At 50.9% G+C, this 14,424-nt stretch overlaps 1 protein-coding gene across 3 annotated transcripts in view; it reads right to left on the bottom strand.

Annotated features, from left to right (window-relative positions):
* The window catches only part of PDE10A (phosphodiesterase 10A), a 590,195-nt gene that overhangs the window by 295,102 nt on the left and 280,669 nt on the right, over positions 1 to 14,424 (bottom strand). Inside the window, exon 1 of one of the 3 annotated variants that reach the window (XM_072830401.1) lies at positions 3,107 to 3,998. The exons of the other annotated variants lie outside the window; for them this stretch is intronic. Coding sequence (XP_072686502.1) covers positions 3,107 to 3,998 — 892 coding nt within the window. Of the gene's footprint in view, positions 1 to 3,106; positions 3,999 to 14,424 lie in introns of those variants that run through there. 3 annotated transcript variants of the gene reach the window in all.

Raw genomic sequence — 14,424 nt, forward strand, 5'->3', positions numbered from 1 at the left:
ATTTTCTATTCCAATCAGCAACTTCTGAAGCAGTGATGTGCTGAAGCCCTGAGCCTGAGGACGAGGTCAAAGATCATCATTTAAAGGTAGATGGCAGACGAAGGGGCATCAGGTATGGCCTGGACCTACTAGCCCTGGGTCCTGGGCATCGATGCTAAGCCTGCTTCCCGGAGGCTCTCTCCTGCTGGTTGGTGGACTCCCCTTGGGCCACGGCCAGACCAGAGCAACACCTGGCAACTGGCAGTAGCTTTTAGTGTTTGCTCCGTGCATTACTGAGCAAACCAGTGAATCAGTGTGAACCAAAATGCAAAACCAAAAGGACAGGAATGGAAGCAGGATACCAAACTTCCAATCCATGATTTGCTTTTTGATGATGATAAAAATAAAACCTGTGCTCCTAGAAACAATAACTGGACACAATAGCCTTTGTGTGACAACTGGATGGCTAGATCCAGAAGAGACCAAACGGAAAGGTAAAAACGGGAATAAAGACACAACAATTAAGACACATCTTTATACATTTGGGTATTTTTATTCTTACAGAATACAGATTTTTTTTTTCAAAAAGGTTCATTTTTACTGACCAATATAAAAAATGTTGGCCAAGATTCTGGTACTTCTGCAATTCAGACAGATGTGGCTTATCATGTAGCCAGACAGAAACAAAGACCCCAAAAATGTCAGAGCAGAAACTGGCTACTGTCCTCTGAGCAGCCAGCCAGCCTCTTCTCAGCTTTGCCTAACAACAGGTTGTGCTTAAGAGGACTTTCATACTTAGTACCTTAATAATGTCCCAAAGGAGACCTCATAACCTCTTGCTCCTATTCAAACCCCAGCCTTGCTCAGTTGGTGGGGGGTGGGTGGGACTCAAGAATCCCGCAATTCTTGAGTGTGTTTATCACTGGGCTTTATCACTTGCTCCTATTCAAACCCCAGCCTTGCTCAGTTGGTGGGGAGTTGGTGGGACTCAAGAATCCCGCAATTCTTGAGTGTGTTTATCACTGGGCTTTTCCCAGTCAGAACTTTCTGCAGATTGAGTTCCTTCTGATGGCTTTCTCTCTAGGTCCTAGGTCTTCTGTCCTTCCAAAGGAGGGTCCCTTGCTGGGTGCCCCTCAGTTCAGCCTCATTCAACCCAGACTATTCATCTTTATCCTGTCCCACAAGATCCCTAGCCAGGGGCCCCCACCCCAAACTAACAAACCCCAGTAACACCAACATACAAACAGAAACCTCATCATTTTAGGAAACTCAGTTCCACCCAAATGTCCACACCCTTGTCTCCTTACCACTGCCCTCTCCCCAAAATAGTGCCCATCCCATGCAAGGCGTGGCTCCCCTCCCTCCCTACACACACAACCTAGCTGCCAAACGTGGAATGTAGATGTTTGCGTAGAATGCACAAATGGGCATGCAAGGGGACAGACAGGGACCCCAGCTCTAGGCCCAAGGTCTAACCAACACACTTCACAACTCCTTGGGAGCTCCATGTTCTCGCTCCGCCTTCAATTCGTGGCAAATCTGAGTCCACTTCAGTAAGTAAAAATGTCCACATCTAAGGGCAGCAGGCGAGCCACCCCTCGTGCCCAGGCCACATCCTTCCCCAACTGCAGCATCTAAGAATCAGCCAACACCCACAGACTCCCCCCCCCCCCACCTGGGAGCCTACAGGACGGAGGGGTCGGCGGGGAGTCCAGGGCCCACGCCCCGCGGTCCTACCAGGTCCACCGCCAAGTAGGGGCAGAGTCAGCCCCGGACAGCCCGGTGCGCGCGGTGCGGGAGGCCGCCGACCCACGCGGCCCGGTGGATCCCCGCGCCCGGGAGGCGGGATCGCTGGGGGCTGTAGGGCCCGGGCAGGACCCGCTCGCAGGCCCGGGGGCTGCCCCTCCCCCGGGCTCCCAGGCGGGCAGTGCTGCCCAGACAAGCGCCAGCAGCGAGGCAGGGCTGGACCCCAAGTGCCCAGAGGCGACGAGGGGCCGGGGCTGGGCAGTGAGCGGCAGATGGGGGCAGGAAGCCAAAACGCGACCCTGGAGAGGCGGCCAGGAGAAGGCGCCGCGGAAGCGCGGTTCCCTAGCGAGCAGCAGACAAAGGCTCGGGTGCGCACGCGGTGGACGGCGGCGCCCGGGCCCCGCGCTCGGGGCCGGGAAGACGCGTGCCCAAGCCGGCCGCCGCCGGAGTCGCCGGGTGCCCGGCCGCTGCGACCTCCGCCGCCCCCCGCCCCGGGTCTCCGGTCCTCACCTTGCTCGCCCTCCATCCACAACAACGGCGATCCCCTCTTCGGCGCGCCGGGTGCCTCTTCCCTTAACATCTCCCGCCTCCTGCCTTCTAGCAAACCTCTGCCTTGACTGTTCGCCTCAGCCTTGCCCCCCCTCCCCCGCGACACGCCTTCTACCGCCCCTGCTCCCGCGCGCTCTCGGCCCCGCACCCGGGGCTGGGGAGGCGGGGCGGCCCGAGTCGGCCCGGGGGTCCGAACCCGCGGCGCCTTCCTCTCGCACCCTCACGCCCCATTGTCCTTCCCTTTACCCGCCCAAGCACCGGCTACACCCCGGGCTCTAGAGAAAGTGGACTCTTGGCGGAGGTGCCCCCGTTCCACTCCGCTGGTCCACGCTCTGGAACAGGGTCACGGTGGGGGAGGGGGGCTGGAGGGGGGCTGCGGCCCGGGCACCGACCCCGACCCCGGGGGACCCCGAATGCCTTCGCCTTTGGGAGCGCGGAGCTCCGGGGCGCGAGCCTGCCCTCGCCCGGCCAGGGGACCCGGCGGGCAGGACCCCCAAGCGCAAGGAGGCGCGCCTCCCCCAGCCCCCTGGTCCCAGGCTAAGGGCGGAGGAGCCCGGCGTCCGGGGTCACAGCGCGGAGACTGCAACCGCGGGCCGGGCAAGGCGGCCACAGGCAACCCGGGGACCCGTCCCCACCGCCCGCTCCCGGGTCAGCCTTCCCCGCGCGCACGCGGAGCCTGGGAAAGCCCGAGGTCCCCGCGCTGACCGCCGCCGCCGCGCGCCGCCCGGTGCCCCAGCCTCCCCGTCCCCGAGCGAAGCCCGCGGGCGCCGGTTTCCCGGGCGCAAGCCCCCTGCGCGCCCCGGGCCCGGGGAACGAGGAGCCCGGCACTTACTGGGGCTCAGGAAACACTCCGTCAGCCTTCGGAAGCAGCTCGCGTTATTAGAAGGTCCATCTTCCATGTCGGAGCCGAAGAGCAGGGGGGACGCGGCGGCGAGGGCGAAGCCGGCGCCCCGGGGCCGCCGCGGAGTTCGGCCGCCGCCGCCTGGGCTGGGGCCGGGGCAGCCCCCGCCCGCGCCCGGGAAGCCGGGGGAGCCCGCGCGGCGGGCGGCCGGGCCGAGCGGGAGCCGGAGCCCGGCGCGGGCCGGGAGCAGCAGGCTCTGGAGCGCGGAGCAGAGGAAGAGCCGCCGCCGCCCGCCGCCGCCGCCGCCGCCGCGGGGACTACTGCCGGGAGGGACGCTCAGGGGAGCTGCCTCTTGTCCTCCGCCGCCGCCAGCATCGCCGCCGCCTCCTCCAGCCGCCGCCGCCGCCGCTGCGCCCTCCCTTCCTGGGAGACGCACGGGGAGGTGAAAGGCAGATGAGGAGGGGAGAAGAGAGGGAGGGGGCGGAGGGGGCGGCGGCCAGAAGTAAAAGGAAGATGGAGAGGAGGAGGGGACAGGGGAGGAGAGGGCGAGCGCGAAGGGAGCGCGGGCCGGGCCCCAGCCGCCGCCGCCGCCGCCGCCGCCGCCGCCGCCGCGCGCACTCAGGGCGCCCGGGCCCCCCGCGGGGCTGGCGCGGCCTGCGGACGAGGGGGGCGGGCGCGGGGGCGGGGGCGCGGCGCGCTCGGCCGGGCCGCCGCCAGGCCGCTCCGGGGCCGGCCCCGGGCCCACCGCGCCCCCCCCGCCGGCAGCGCCGCGCCAGGGCTCCGGGCGGAGTTTGCCGGGGCCGGGGCCGGAGCCGGGCTCGTCCCCGGCCGCTGGCAGGGGGGCCTGGGGGCGGGGAGCGCGCGGCTCTGCGGGGCTGGCCATGGCCCTCCTCCCTGGGCCGCGGTGGGGCCGGCCGCCGGCGGGAGGGGCGCGCCGCGGGCCCGGGCTCGGCGGGCTCCGCCCCCGCAGGACCTGCCCTCCCCGGCGGCCCGGCCCGGCCCGAGCGTGGGTCTGGTCCTCCTCTCCGGTCTTCCGCGCCCCTCCCGGCCCAGTCTTCACATCGCGTCCCGCTCCGGGTGCAGGAGGACCCGGGGCCGGGCGCGAGTCCCCGGCGGCGGCGCCTGGCGGCCGGCTGGCGCGCGATCGGCGTGCTCCCGGCCCGGGCAAGGGGCTGCGGAGACGCTGCCTGCGAGCGCCGCGTGGTTTGTGCGCGCTCCGGCGGCTGAGCCGCGGCGACTGCTCGAAAGCAGCGGAGAAAAGCGCCGCAGTGCCGCTGCCCGGGGAGGAGGCGGCGGCGGCGGCTGCAGAAGACGCCCACTGGCGGAGCGGGCGCTCCCCACGCTGCCGCCGTCCGCGCCCACGTAGCGCGCCCCGCCGCCGCTGGGCCCCCAGCGCCAGGCCCCCGAACCCCGGCCGCCCTCCGCGGACGCTGGGCTCCCGGGCCCGGGGAGCGGGGGGAGGAGGGGCTGGGGAGCTCCTGCGTCTCTGCGGGGCGTCGTCACATCTGGGGCTGGTGTTCCGGATTCTAAATCCGCCGCCCAGCAGCTGCTCCAGCTGTGCGCTGCTGGGCAAGCCACGTCGGCCTGTCCCTTGCCCGAGCCAGGGAGCCCTCCCGGTGGCCGGCCGGCAGCTCCAGCCGAGCTGTGCTCAGAGCTCCCGGGAGGGGAGTTCAAACTCGGACGTTTGGTTGGAGTTTAGATCAACGCACAGCGTTTCCAAAAAAACTAAGATTTTAGAAAGCCTATTCATCCCCCAGGACTCCTTTTGCGAAACACACTTTAAAAGGAAGTTCGTGTGCGCAGGCCGGTTTGCCCCGGTAAGAATGAAAGAGTAACTCTGGCTCAGAAAAGAAAAAAAAAAATGTCCCGAGGACCGCCTCCTCACCTGCGGCTTTTGGAGGACCACAGCCCCCACCAACACAGACACACCCCCTCCTTCCCAGCCGGGAATCCAAACGAGTTGCTGCTGAACTGAAGGGAAACGTGCCGCCCAATGGGCGCTCAGAACGAGGAGCCGCCAGAAGTTTGGGGAGTTGGAGCGCCCGAGCGCACGGGCGCGCAGGTGCCCGCATCTCCGCCCGCGCGCGGTGCGGGGTCACCGCCCAACTCAGGGTTCGGCTGAGGGGCGCAGCCCCCCTGCCCCGCCGAGGGCCGAGCTGTCCAGACTCCCTCGACTAGGTCACCTTCCCAGGACGGGAGCACGCGCACCGAAGCCCAGCTCCCACGAAGGGCAAGGCGGTCACCGGAGCGCAAAGCGCGGCGGTGCGGCCGCTGGGCTGACGCGGGGCTCGGCCCGGCGAGCGTGCGGCCCCGGGGCGGTTCCTCGCTTTCCACGGTTTCTTCGGTCCGTCCAGCTCTCAAGTGTCTGTATTTTGAAGTGTGCGCCGGATTCTTCCCTCGTCTCTGCTTTTCCCCGCTCCCATCTAAACAGCGCATAGTGGAAACGAGCATCTTCTGTATTTGCACCAAACTGAGCAAGTGGGGCGCCCTGGGGCGGGATGCGACGCCTCTGTCCCAGCCAAGGCTCAGGGCGCTTCTGCAATCGCGGGGCGCGCTCCGAGCGGCGCGTGTAACGGGCGCCAGCCCTGGTTCTCACTAGGTCGCAGTCCCTAAATTTGCGAAACAGGAAAAAGATTCCGGTGACTCTTACCTTACCGAGTGGGTATTTTGCCGTTGCCTTCGCATTTTTTCCGACGAAGGAAACACTGGAAGGCTCCATCAGCCTCCCGGCAGACGCGCCCGACAGGCGCAGACTCGGTGGTCGGGGCACGTCCCGGGCGTCGGGACTTTGCACGTGCTGCGGACCTGGCCGCGCGGGGGGCGGTCTCGGGAGGCTGCCCGCGGGGCTGGGGAGCCCGCGCTTCTCCTCTGAAAGTTTGCTGCTCTTTCTTTTACACGCAAAATGTTTCTCCTTGTCCTTAACGTTTCCTGTGTTGCCGTTTGGGGTGATCACCGTGGCTTTCCAATGACGAGAAAATGTGCGCGTAATTCGAATATAAGTCTCCGCAGGGGCGCGGGAAGCGGGGTGGGAACCATCAAATCCTTGTTCTCCGAGTCTTGGTTAAATCAGAACGCAAACTTTAGAGTCTCTCTAACTCTTTCCTGGAATCAAACTTCTTTCTATGTTTCCGTCCTTGTTTTCTCCAAACGCTTGCTGGAAGGCACACATTTCCTGGACAAATTAAAAATGACAAAGCATGACAACGGAAAAGGAGCACGTCACGGAGGTGTTTACTGGTTATCGATTACATCGGTTACGTGACTCCCTGCTTCCTACGGAGTTCACCTCTGTTAACAGCAGCTTAGTGGGCACCGGCCACTGTTCCTTCCCTCCTCAAATACTGTTGAGTTAAAGATTTAAACTACGAACACACCGACGTAAAGGCTCAGTCACTCACCCCTGTGTTCAGGTGTTGGGGCACCAGCAGAATGTGTTTCTTGTGGGTTCTTTGCCTTCTCCTTGAGCTTCTCTAGTGACACATCAGAAGAGGGAGAAGATTGTCACCAAACGTTTGTTAGTCCAGACCTTTTGTGAAGAAACACACTGGCCCATAATTCAGTCAGCCAGGCTTTCTGATTGTGCCCATCACGTCTGCGGTGTAGTTGTACGTCAAAATGTCATCAGATGGCAGTGCAATTTACACACGACTGAAATTACTAGTTGTGAGTCCAGAAGCATGGGAAAAGCAGGGGCAGAAAGTCACACCACGACAGGGCTGTTTGTGAAAATAATGATTTTTCTCATGCTCAGCTGAGAAGATGCCAGCCTAATGCAAAGAATAAAAACTAAAATTACGTTAAGGGGGGCAGTGAACACTAGTAAAGGTGCCAATATTATGATGATCCGTGCTAACTATAAAACCATTTGTCTCTACCCTTCCCCAAGAAAAATGATCAGGAAAGAGGTTTATATGAGTAATGAAAAGGTATGCTTCAGCATCTGCCTGATTATACTCTCATTTCAATTATTTGTTCCCAAAAGCATTTTAAAACATGGGTTAAGGTGGAGTCCAAGATATTTTAAAATGATTTCCTCATAAATTTATGGAATGTCTTTATACTACCTTAACCATCCAGCCCTTCTAGTAGCCGAAAGTTGAGTGTACAATAAATATGGTTAAATTTTATGAAATTCTGCTCAACATGCAGGCCTTTGTCTTAACTGATTTTATTTTGCAACTTTTGTTATTAGTGCTGGACAGCTATACATCTCACATTGCTGACTGGGTCTTGATCTGTTTTCTCCTTTCAAATACTAGTAACCTTTCCTTTTAAAGATAGGAAACAAAGGTTGATTAAATATTAAACTCAGCTACTTATGCAGGTAAAATCTGTTAAAAAGACACATTCTCTCTACCTTAATTTTTAAATTTTATGACTTCTAGAAAACTATATTATCTGAGGAAAATAATTAATGAGCAAATGGCTCTTGCTCCCAAGCTTAATGGAAATATGTGCACTTTACATGTCTGATTTTCACTTTAATTGCTAGTAAAATCATCAATGTATATATCACTCAGGTGTGAGATATATCATATTACACAGACTCTCTGCATATGAATAAAATAATTTATTAGTGATTATCTGGCATGTTGAAAATGGAGTTCAGCTGTTAGGCATTTACTGGCACCCTCCTGGCCCCCCCCCAAACCCCTCCCTCCTGGTTCTAAGTTTGTCAATCCAGGAAGCCTCCTTTAATTTTTCTTATCCCTAGCCCATCATAGCCTCATTGTCTAAACACCTGGAACTGATGTATTTTATCTGCACATATGAATGAATATTTTGGATTTAATCTCTTAAGAAATATAATGCATGTATAATTTGCTTTGACAATTCTATTTTAAGCAGCTTGATATCAGGGTCCTGCTACTCTTAACACTCATAACTTTTAATAAAGACTAGCATACAATAGGCATTCAGTGATTGCTCCCATACCTGAATGCCCACTGCTTACAAAGTTCTATTAGTGTTGATGTTAATAGATCTTGACTAAAGTGAGGGATGCATTCCTACCATATTGTAGTCAAGCCTAAAAAATAAAGGTCATTATAACTTAGTAAGAAAATATATTATAAAGTCAATACACTGTAGGGCACAGTCTTGAAAAAAACAAATATGATTAAAAAAATTAAGTTCCTTCAGCTGCCCTTAATATTCCTAGATCTTCAGATTAAATTATTTTTATGATTTCAAACCAATTAACTATAAAACAATTTTTATTGCTTTAGGTTATAGAACAAATAAAAACCAGTATATTATTTTTCATTTTAAAAAATCAAAATAGTGTTTAATTTTCAATGAGAATATTTTTTATCATAGGCAGATTATTAAGACATTATATTCCAAATAAATCTTCGTAAGTGTCCATATCTTCCGATAAGGGGGTTCACTGTGTTTCTTGATACATAATAAGATTCAAGTGGAAATTTTCATTAATTGGAAGCAAAACATTTAATTCCCTCCTAGAAATAAGCTCTACTTAATGTCTAATGAGTATCTAGCCCTGAAGATATTGGCGTTAGAAAGTACTTCGTGATTATATAATCAATACTAAGTTCCTGTGATAAGCATGTGAACATTAACTCTTACATAACACTGCCGTGTTATGACACAGAACTAAATTTTGAAGATTTTGAAGATGTTGCCATCACAAAAATATCAAAGCACTTTATTTATTTTTTTTCTTTTTTTTTTTTTTTTTTTTCAAAGCACTTCAGAGACCCATTGTGATTTGTAGAATGCTGAAGTGGCTTCTGTTTCTCAGAAACATACAAATCAGAGTATAACCATGTTGTGTTTAAATAATCAACACTTTCACCAAACTTTTATAGGTCAGAGATATCAATTACATTTGAGACTGTGTTTTAAGAGTCTGATAGAAACAGTATGAGAGAATTGTTCGTATATATACATATATGTGTTTGTATATATATGCATATGTGTGTATATGTGTATAAGACATATGTATATCTTATTAGAAAGATACTAGTATCTTTCTAATACTTTTAGAAAGAAATACTTTAGAGAGCCACAGCCCAATTAAAACATTTAACTAGAAAGGGACCACAGGGGGCATTCAAGATAAAAGGGGTACATACATCAGGGAACAGGTTAAATTCCTCCAGATGGTATGGTTTGCTCTTAAGAACATCTTAGGTACAAATGAACATAGAGTTTCATGAAAAGTCACCAAAATTCCTACTGAGCTATCCCACCATGATGAGTACCTTAGTGCCAACTCAAATTACTGTGTGGATTGTTAGGTTTGTTTAAATAAGCACATCTTCATCTATAGCTTGGGAATCCATTTCTTGTAAGCATTATTTAATTTTAATATTCATATTTTTACAATGAGCCTTGTTATTTATACATGGAGCCTGATGAAGTTAGGAGAAAAATAAAAATTGTTAACTGTTACAGATTTGTCTCAAAAACGAAGACCAAAATGGCTCATTTAATCCAGAGAACGTATTCCTTTCTGTTCATCTCCCCCCAAAATTAAATAAATAAAAGAAGCGAGGCATGGCCTGGGGCACAAGTGGGCACTCCGAGTTGTGTTCCGGTTTAGACCAGGATCAGACAGGCATTTAAGGGCATGCAGAGGAGGCCAAGTTCCTTCACATGGGTGAATTGTTCTGACGTCAGGCCTTGACTTATAAAGACTGGTTTCTCCCTGAGCTCTTCTTATTAAAGTGCTCAAAAGAGAAGGAGAATGAGAGCGTTTCACGCATTGGTCAAGCGCCCGGGGCTGCTGGCGTGCAGTACACGATGTTCAACACACGGTTCCCAGGCCACTTTTCCAAGGATTTGGATTGAGGAACTACAAGGCCCTTGTCTACACGGTCAGCCTGACTTGCTGGCCACGAACATCCAGTATCTATAAAAGTGTCGTGCTCCATGGGAGCTGCACCTAGAACTCTTGTCTATTAAATCTTTTAAAATGGACCCTTATGAGAAAAAAAAAATAAGCGCAGAAGCCAGAAGATAAGCAGCCTTGGTTTTTAGCTGTATGTCTTCTCTATATGACTTGACGGAGAGCCAGATAAATCTGCCAGGATCTATCAGATGGAGAGTTGAAGAAAGGAGTTCAGAAAATATATCTTCCATAATCTCTGGACACATTCATTTCCTTTGGTTCAGAAATTGGGGTTTAATAACTCTGTGTTCCTTTGTTGCACTGATTAATTTTGTAGTCAACAACAAGGTAAAGTCAGAAAAGTGGGCTGTTCATTTGCATGCACATGAGGCTCCGGACATGAAGCAGTCATTTGATTGGGCCTCATTGTTTTGAACAGAATAGCCAATGAGTAGAGGCACAAGCCAACCAGGAGATGTCCTGAATTCAAAACTGTCTCTGCACTGCCTGCAGGTCTCAGGTCAGATTGTTGCAATCCAGTGGTGTGCATGAAAATTTACTGCTCTTCTTCTCCTTTCTAGCACTGCATTCTGGTAGAAATATACGCTGGAAGTTTCCAGAAAACTCTACCCAGGAGTCTTGCACCCCTGGCATATTATCCTGCACTATGTCTATTGGTGTTCAAAATAATCCTACAGAAGGACATTTACCCCACTCAAACAACCCACCCTCATTGCTAGCAGTAATAAAAAACCAATAATTTAGCATGTCAACCCAAGTTGAAAAAATAGACCAAAAAGCCAAACATAGCCTCCTGATTTGAAATCTCCATAAAAATTCTCCATTTTCCTTTCTACTTATGAGATGTTAGTCCACTGGGCACTGAAGAGTGTCAGGCTGAGGGACGTGACCATGGCAAAGCAGGCAAGTACTGACTCTACAGAAGAATGCACCAAGGGTAAGTAGCTTTAGATAGTTTGTTGGTGACGCTTTCCAAGTCACATTGGTAATTTGTGAAAGGATTCAGCTGGCCCCAGCCCAAGCCTGTACACTTGTGGTTGAACAGGGCAGGAAGGGAACATCTAGAGGCTGCATTTGCTCAAGCTATGCCACCCGGCCGGGGGCCAGCAAAAATAATCCTGCCACATATGGATGGTTAGGGTGGCTTTCATGAAATCAGAGAAAGCTTCAGACGGGCAAGTTATTCGCAGGTTCTGTGTAGACTTTGTCCATCCTATCCTTCCACAGGGTCTGAGGTCAGGCCTCTGGTCCTGAAATGAGCATCCTGACCCGAGGACATGTGTCTTGTGGTGGACAGACAGACATACCCTAATCCACTTCCTAACATGGGCCATCAAAAATGCAGTTGAGTGAAATTCAGAAAGGAAGGGTGGCTGGAAGGCACCTGGCTACTGTTCACCTTTTGCCCTCCCTCCATGGTGCCAAGGACCTGCCGCAGGTGTCCCAAATACCGTAATGGATCATCCACGCCCTCGGATTCAACTCACTCAATGACGAAAGTTTAGAGACATTAGCATGTGCTTTCTGAAAGATTCTCCCACTTGGTGAAAACAAATGGAATTTGACAACTGAAACCAAGTTACAAATCACTGTGGTTTTATCTGATAATCCCATATAAGTGGCAAATCCTGACATAATCACCTTAATTTATTTTTTTGAGACTTTATTTATTTATTTATTTATTTATTTATTCATGACACACACACAGAGAGGCATAGACACAGGCAGAAGGAGAAGCGGGCTCCTCAAGGGGAGCCCGATGTGGCGCTCAATCCCAGGACCCCAGGATCACCCCAGGACCTTAGCCAAAGGCAGACGCTCAACCACTGAGCCACCCAGGTGTCCCATAATCACCTTATTTAAATGTGAATATTCCCTACGAAGTTCTTTCCCTAGTTTCTGGAGTCACCTAGAAGCAGAGGCATTGTTTACTATGGGAAGTCACTCGGGTTAGAGGCAGCAGAGAAGGCTGATACTTCCCCCCTCCCAAAACACCAGCATCACACACGCTTCAGGTGAGGAGCAAGGATGGGAATAAATGTGCTCAAACAAAATGAAGAGTGACAGTGGCATGGGCACCCTTTAGATTACAGTAGAGTCTGAACACATGAAGGGGACCCGGAGGGTATTACCTTATGGCTGCACGGTGTCTATTGATCATTTTCCACTGCCTTCTCAGGAGCTCCTGGCAACTGAATGAATGTGGCCAACCATTATCTGATCCACCTTTAAGATTAGACTACACTGGTGAAGAGATGAATTTCATAAATTCAGTGTGTCAGCGTGAAGTCACCCTGTTCTGGCAAGAAGTTCACTATTTTTGAAGAATAGAGAGTAAAAGATCCTTGCTAAAAATTCCCAAAGTCTACTCGTTCTGGTGAATATCATCCAGGGATAGACAAGAGTGAAAAACCCTCTTCTGCTTTTAACTATTTCTATTGAATTGTCCTAATCCTCTTCTCCCAAGACTGGTAAACCTGGTAATTTAATTTTTTTTAGGGATGCACTGACCACAATAGCCCACGAGTCATCACAGAGTACTATAACCCCCGATGAGCATAAATACAGCCTAGGTACTTTTTTGCCCACTTAATCTCAAGAACTGAACACATGCACCATTTATACAGCCACTTGTGAGTTAAGTCAACCCAGGAGGAGGAAATAAATTGCTCATTCTGCCACCTTCACATTGACTATTTTGTATATCTCTCTGTGAATGTGTTCATTATGACTGCGCTCAAAAGACTCGATTAATTTACTCCCATAACTGCTCATAACAGCCCTCAGAGGTAGCTTTTATGGCTAGGATTTAGGCCCATTTTGTAGATTTCACACACACGGCATCAAGCTGATGAAAAGCAGCTATAGTGGGCAAATTAGAGCCCTTGATTTCCCCTTCAGTTATATATTGTGTGCTTTATTCCCTAAGGCAGGATGTTAGCATGCAGTATTTCCAGATTTCTGTTTATTAAGGTGAGATCATTTTAAACAGGGCTCAATAAAAATGCTCTTCCTATATAAAAGCAAGCGTGCACATTAAATCACTCTAGTTTATAGCTGGGTTAGTATATACACTATGGAAGTCTATTCATCTGGTTTCTGTCAAATTCTATTTCTCGAGTAGCTATAAAATACAAGTGAAGTCTGATTTTATTGTTTGAACTCTGATTTCAACAAGTCAATACAAATAAGTTTTCAAGAGAGATCAATACAAGGATATCACTAAAATATCCCTTTAAATCTTTCACTTAGAAATTGATTCTAGGGGGATCCTTGGGTGGGTGGCTCAGCGGTTTAACCCATGCCTTCAGCCCAGGGCGTGATCCTGGAGTCCTGGGATCAAGTCCCACATCAGGCTCCCTGCTTGGAGCCTGCTTCTCCCTCTGCCTGTGTCTCTGCCTCTCTCTCTTTCTGTGTGTGTGTGTGTGTGTGTGTGTGTGTCTCATGAATAAATAAATAAAATCTTAAAAAAATAGAAACTGATTCTAGTTAAAAAAAAAAATTCCACAAAGTTGATCAGAAAATTCATTAACTGCATAAAGGTATGCCCTACTCACATATATCTCACTGGTCAATGGCATAAAGCCGTGTCTTTCAGCTTGATCAAAGCTTATAATAGAAGTCTGGCAATTAGCTGTGGCTCACTACAAATGTGAGTTTTAAATTGGATATATAAGAGTACTTACCCCCATCCCTGACCTTTACAATGGATTAAACTAAAGTAGTAGCAGTGGGCCTACCCGGCTCCTAGCAATTAAACCTGAAACTAACCAGTTAATATGTCCCACAGCTGTCATTTCTACCTGAATTCTTCCAGAAGACAATAGTCACCGAGGACTGTGTCACTCCGAAGAAAAAACAACTAGTGAATTTTTAAGAGAATATTTCGAATCTCTTATTTGGCTTGTAAAATTCACATTTTATGTTAAAACCGTGCAGGGTAGAAGAATTACAAACACAGTTCCTTGGCACTGTGATAGCATTAATGCGGTGGTAGGGGCAAGACGAGGGAATGGTATGTGAATTCCATTTGGTGGGGGTTATTCTAAGGATATGGTAAAAGTGTAGATTCACAATCACAAAATACAAATTGAAAGTTCTGTAACAACAGAAAAATCCAAAATTAGTGTAAGTGGTTTTAAACAGGAGCCCACCTTAAATGGAGTGAGTTCTATTGCTATCATAGATACTTGCTTCCAGAAAGCTCACATCGGTGGCAGTGGGTGAGTTCGGAGTGGCAAAAAATTTAAAGAGGATGAAATCAAGGTTTATTTGTTGACTAAGCAGTCGCCAGACACAGCATAACTCTGAAGAAAATATAATTAGTGAAAACGTGACCTCTTCAACAGATAGACAAAATTGAAGGTGCACAAAAGGGTGTTGGCCATGACCAGTGAGCTTCACACAGATTCCGTGTGAGCGTTCAAACTGC

This window comes from Canis lupus, chromosome 1 (assembly GCF_048164855.1).
Source record: "Canis lupus baileyi chromosome 1, mCanLup2.hap1, whole genome shotgun sequence".
NCBI lineage: Eukaryota > Metazoa > Chordata > Mammalia > Carnivora > Canidae > Canis > Canis lupus.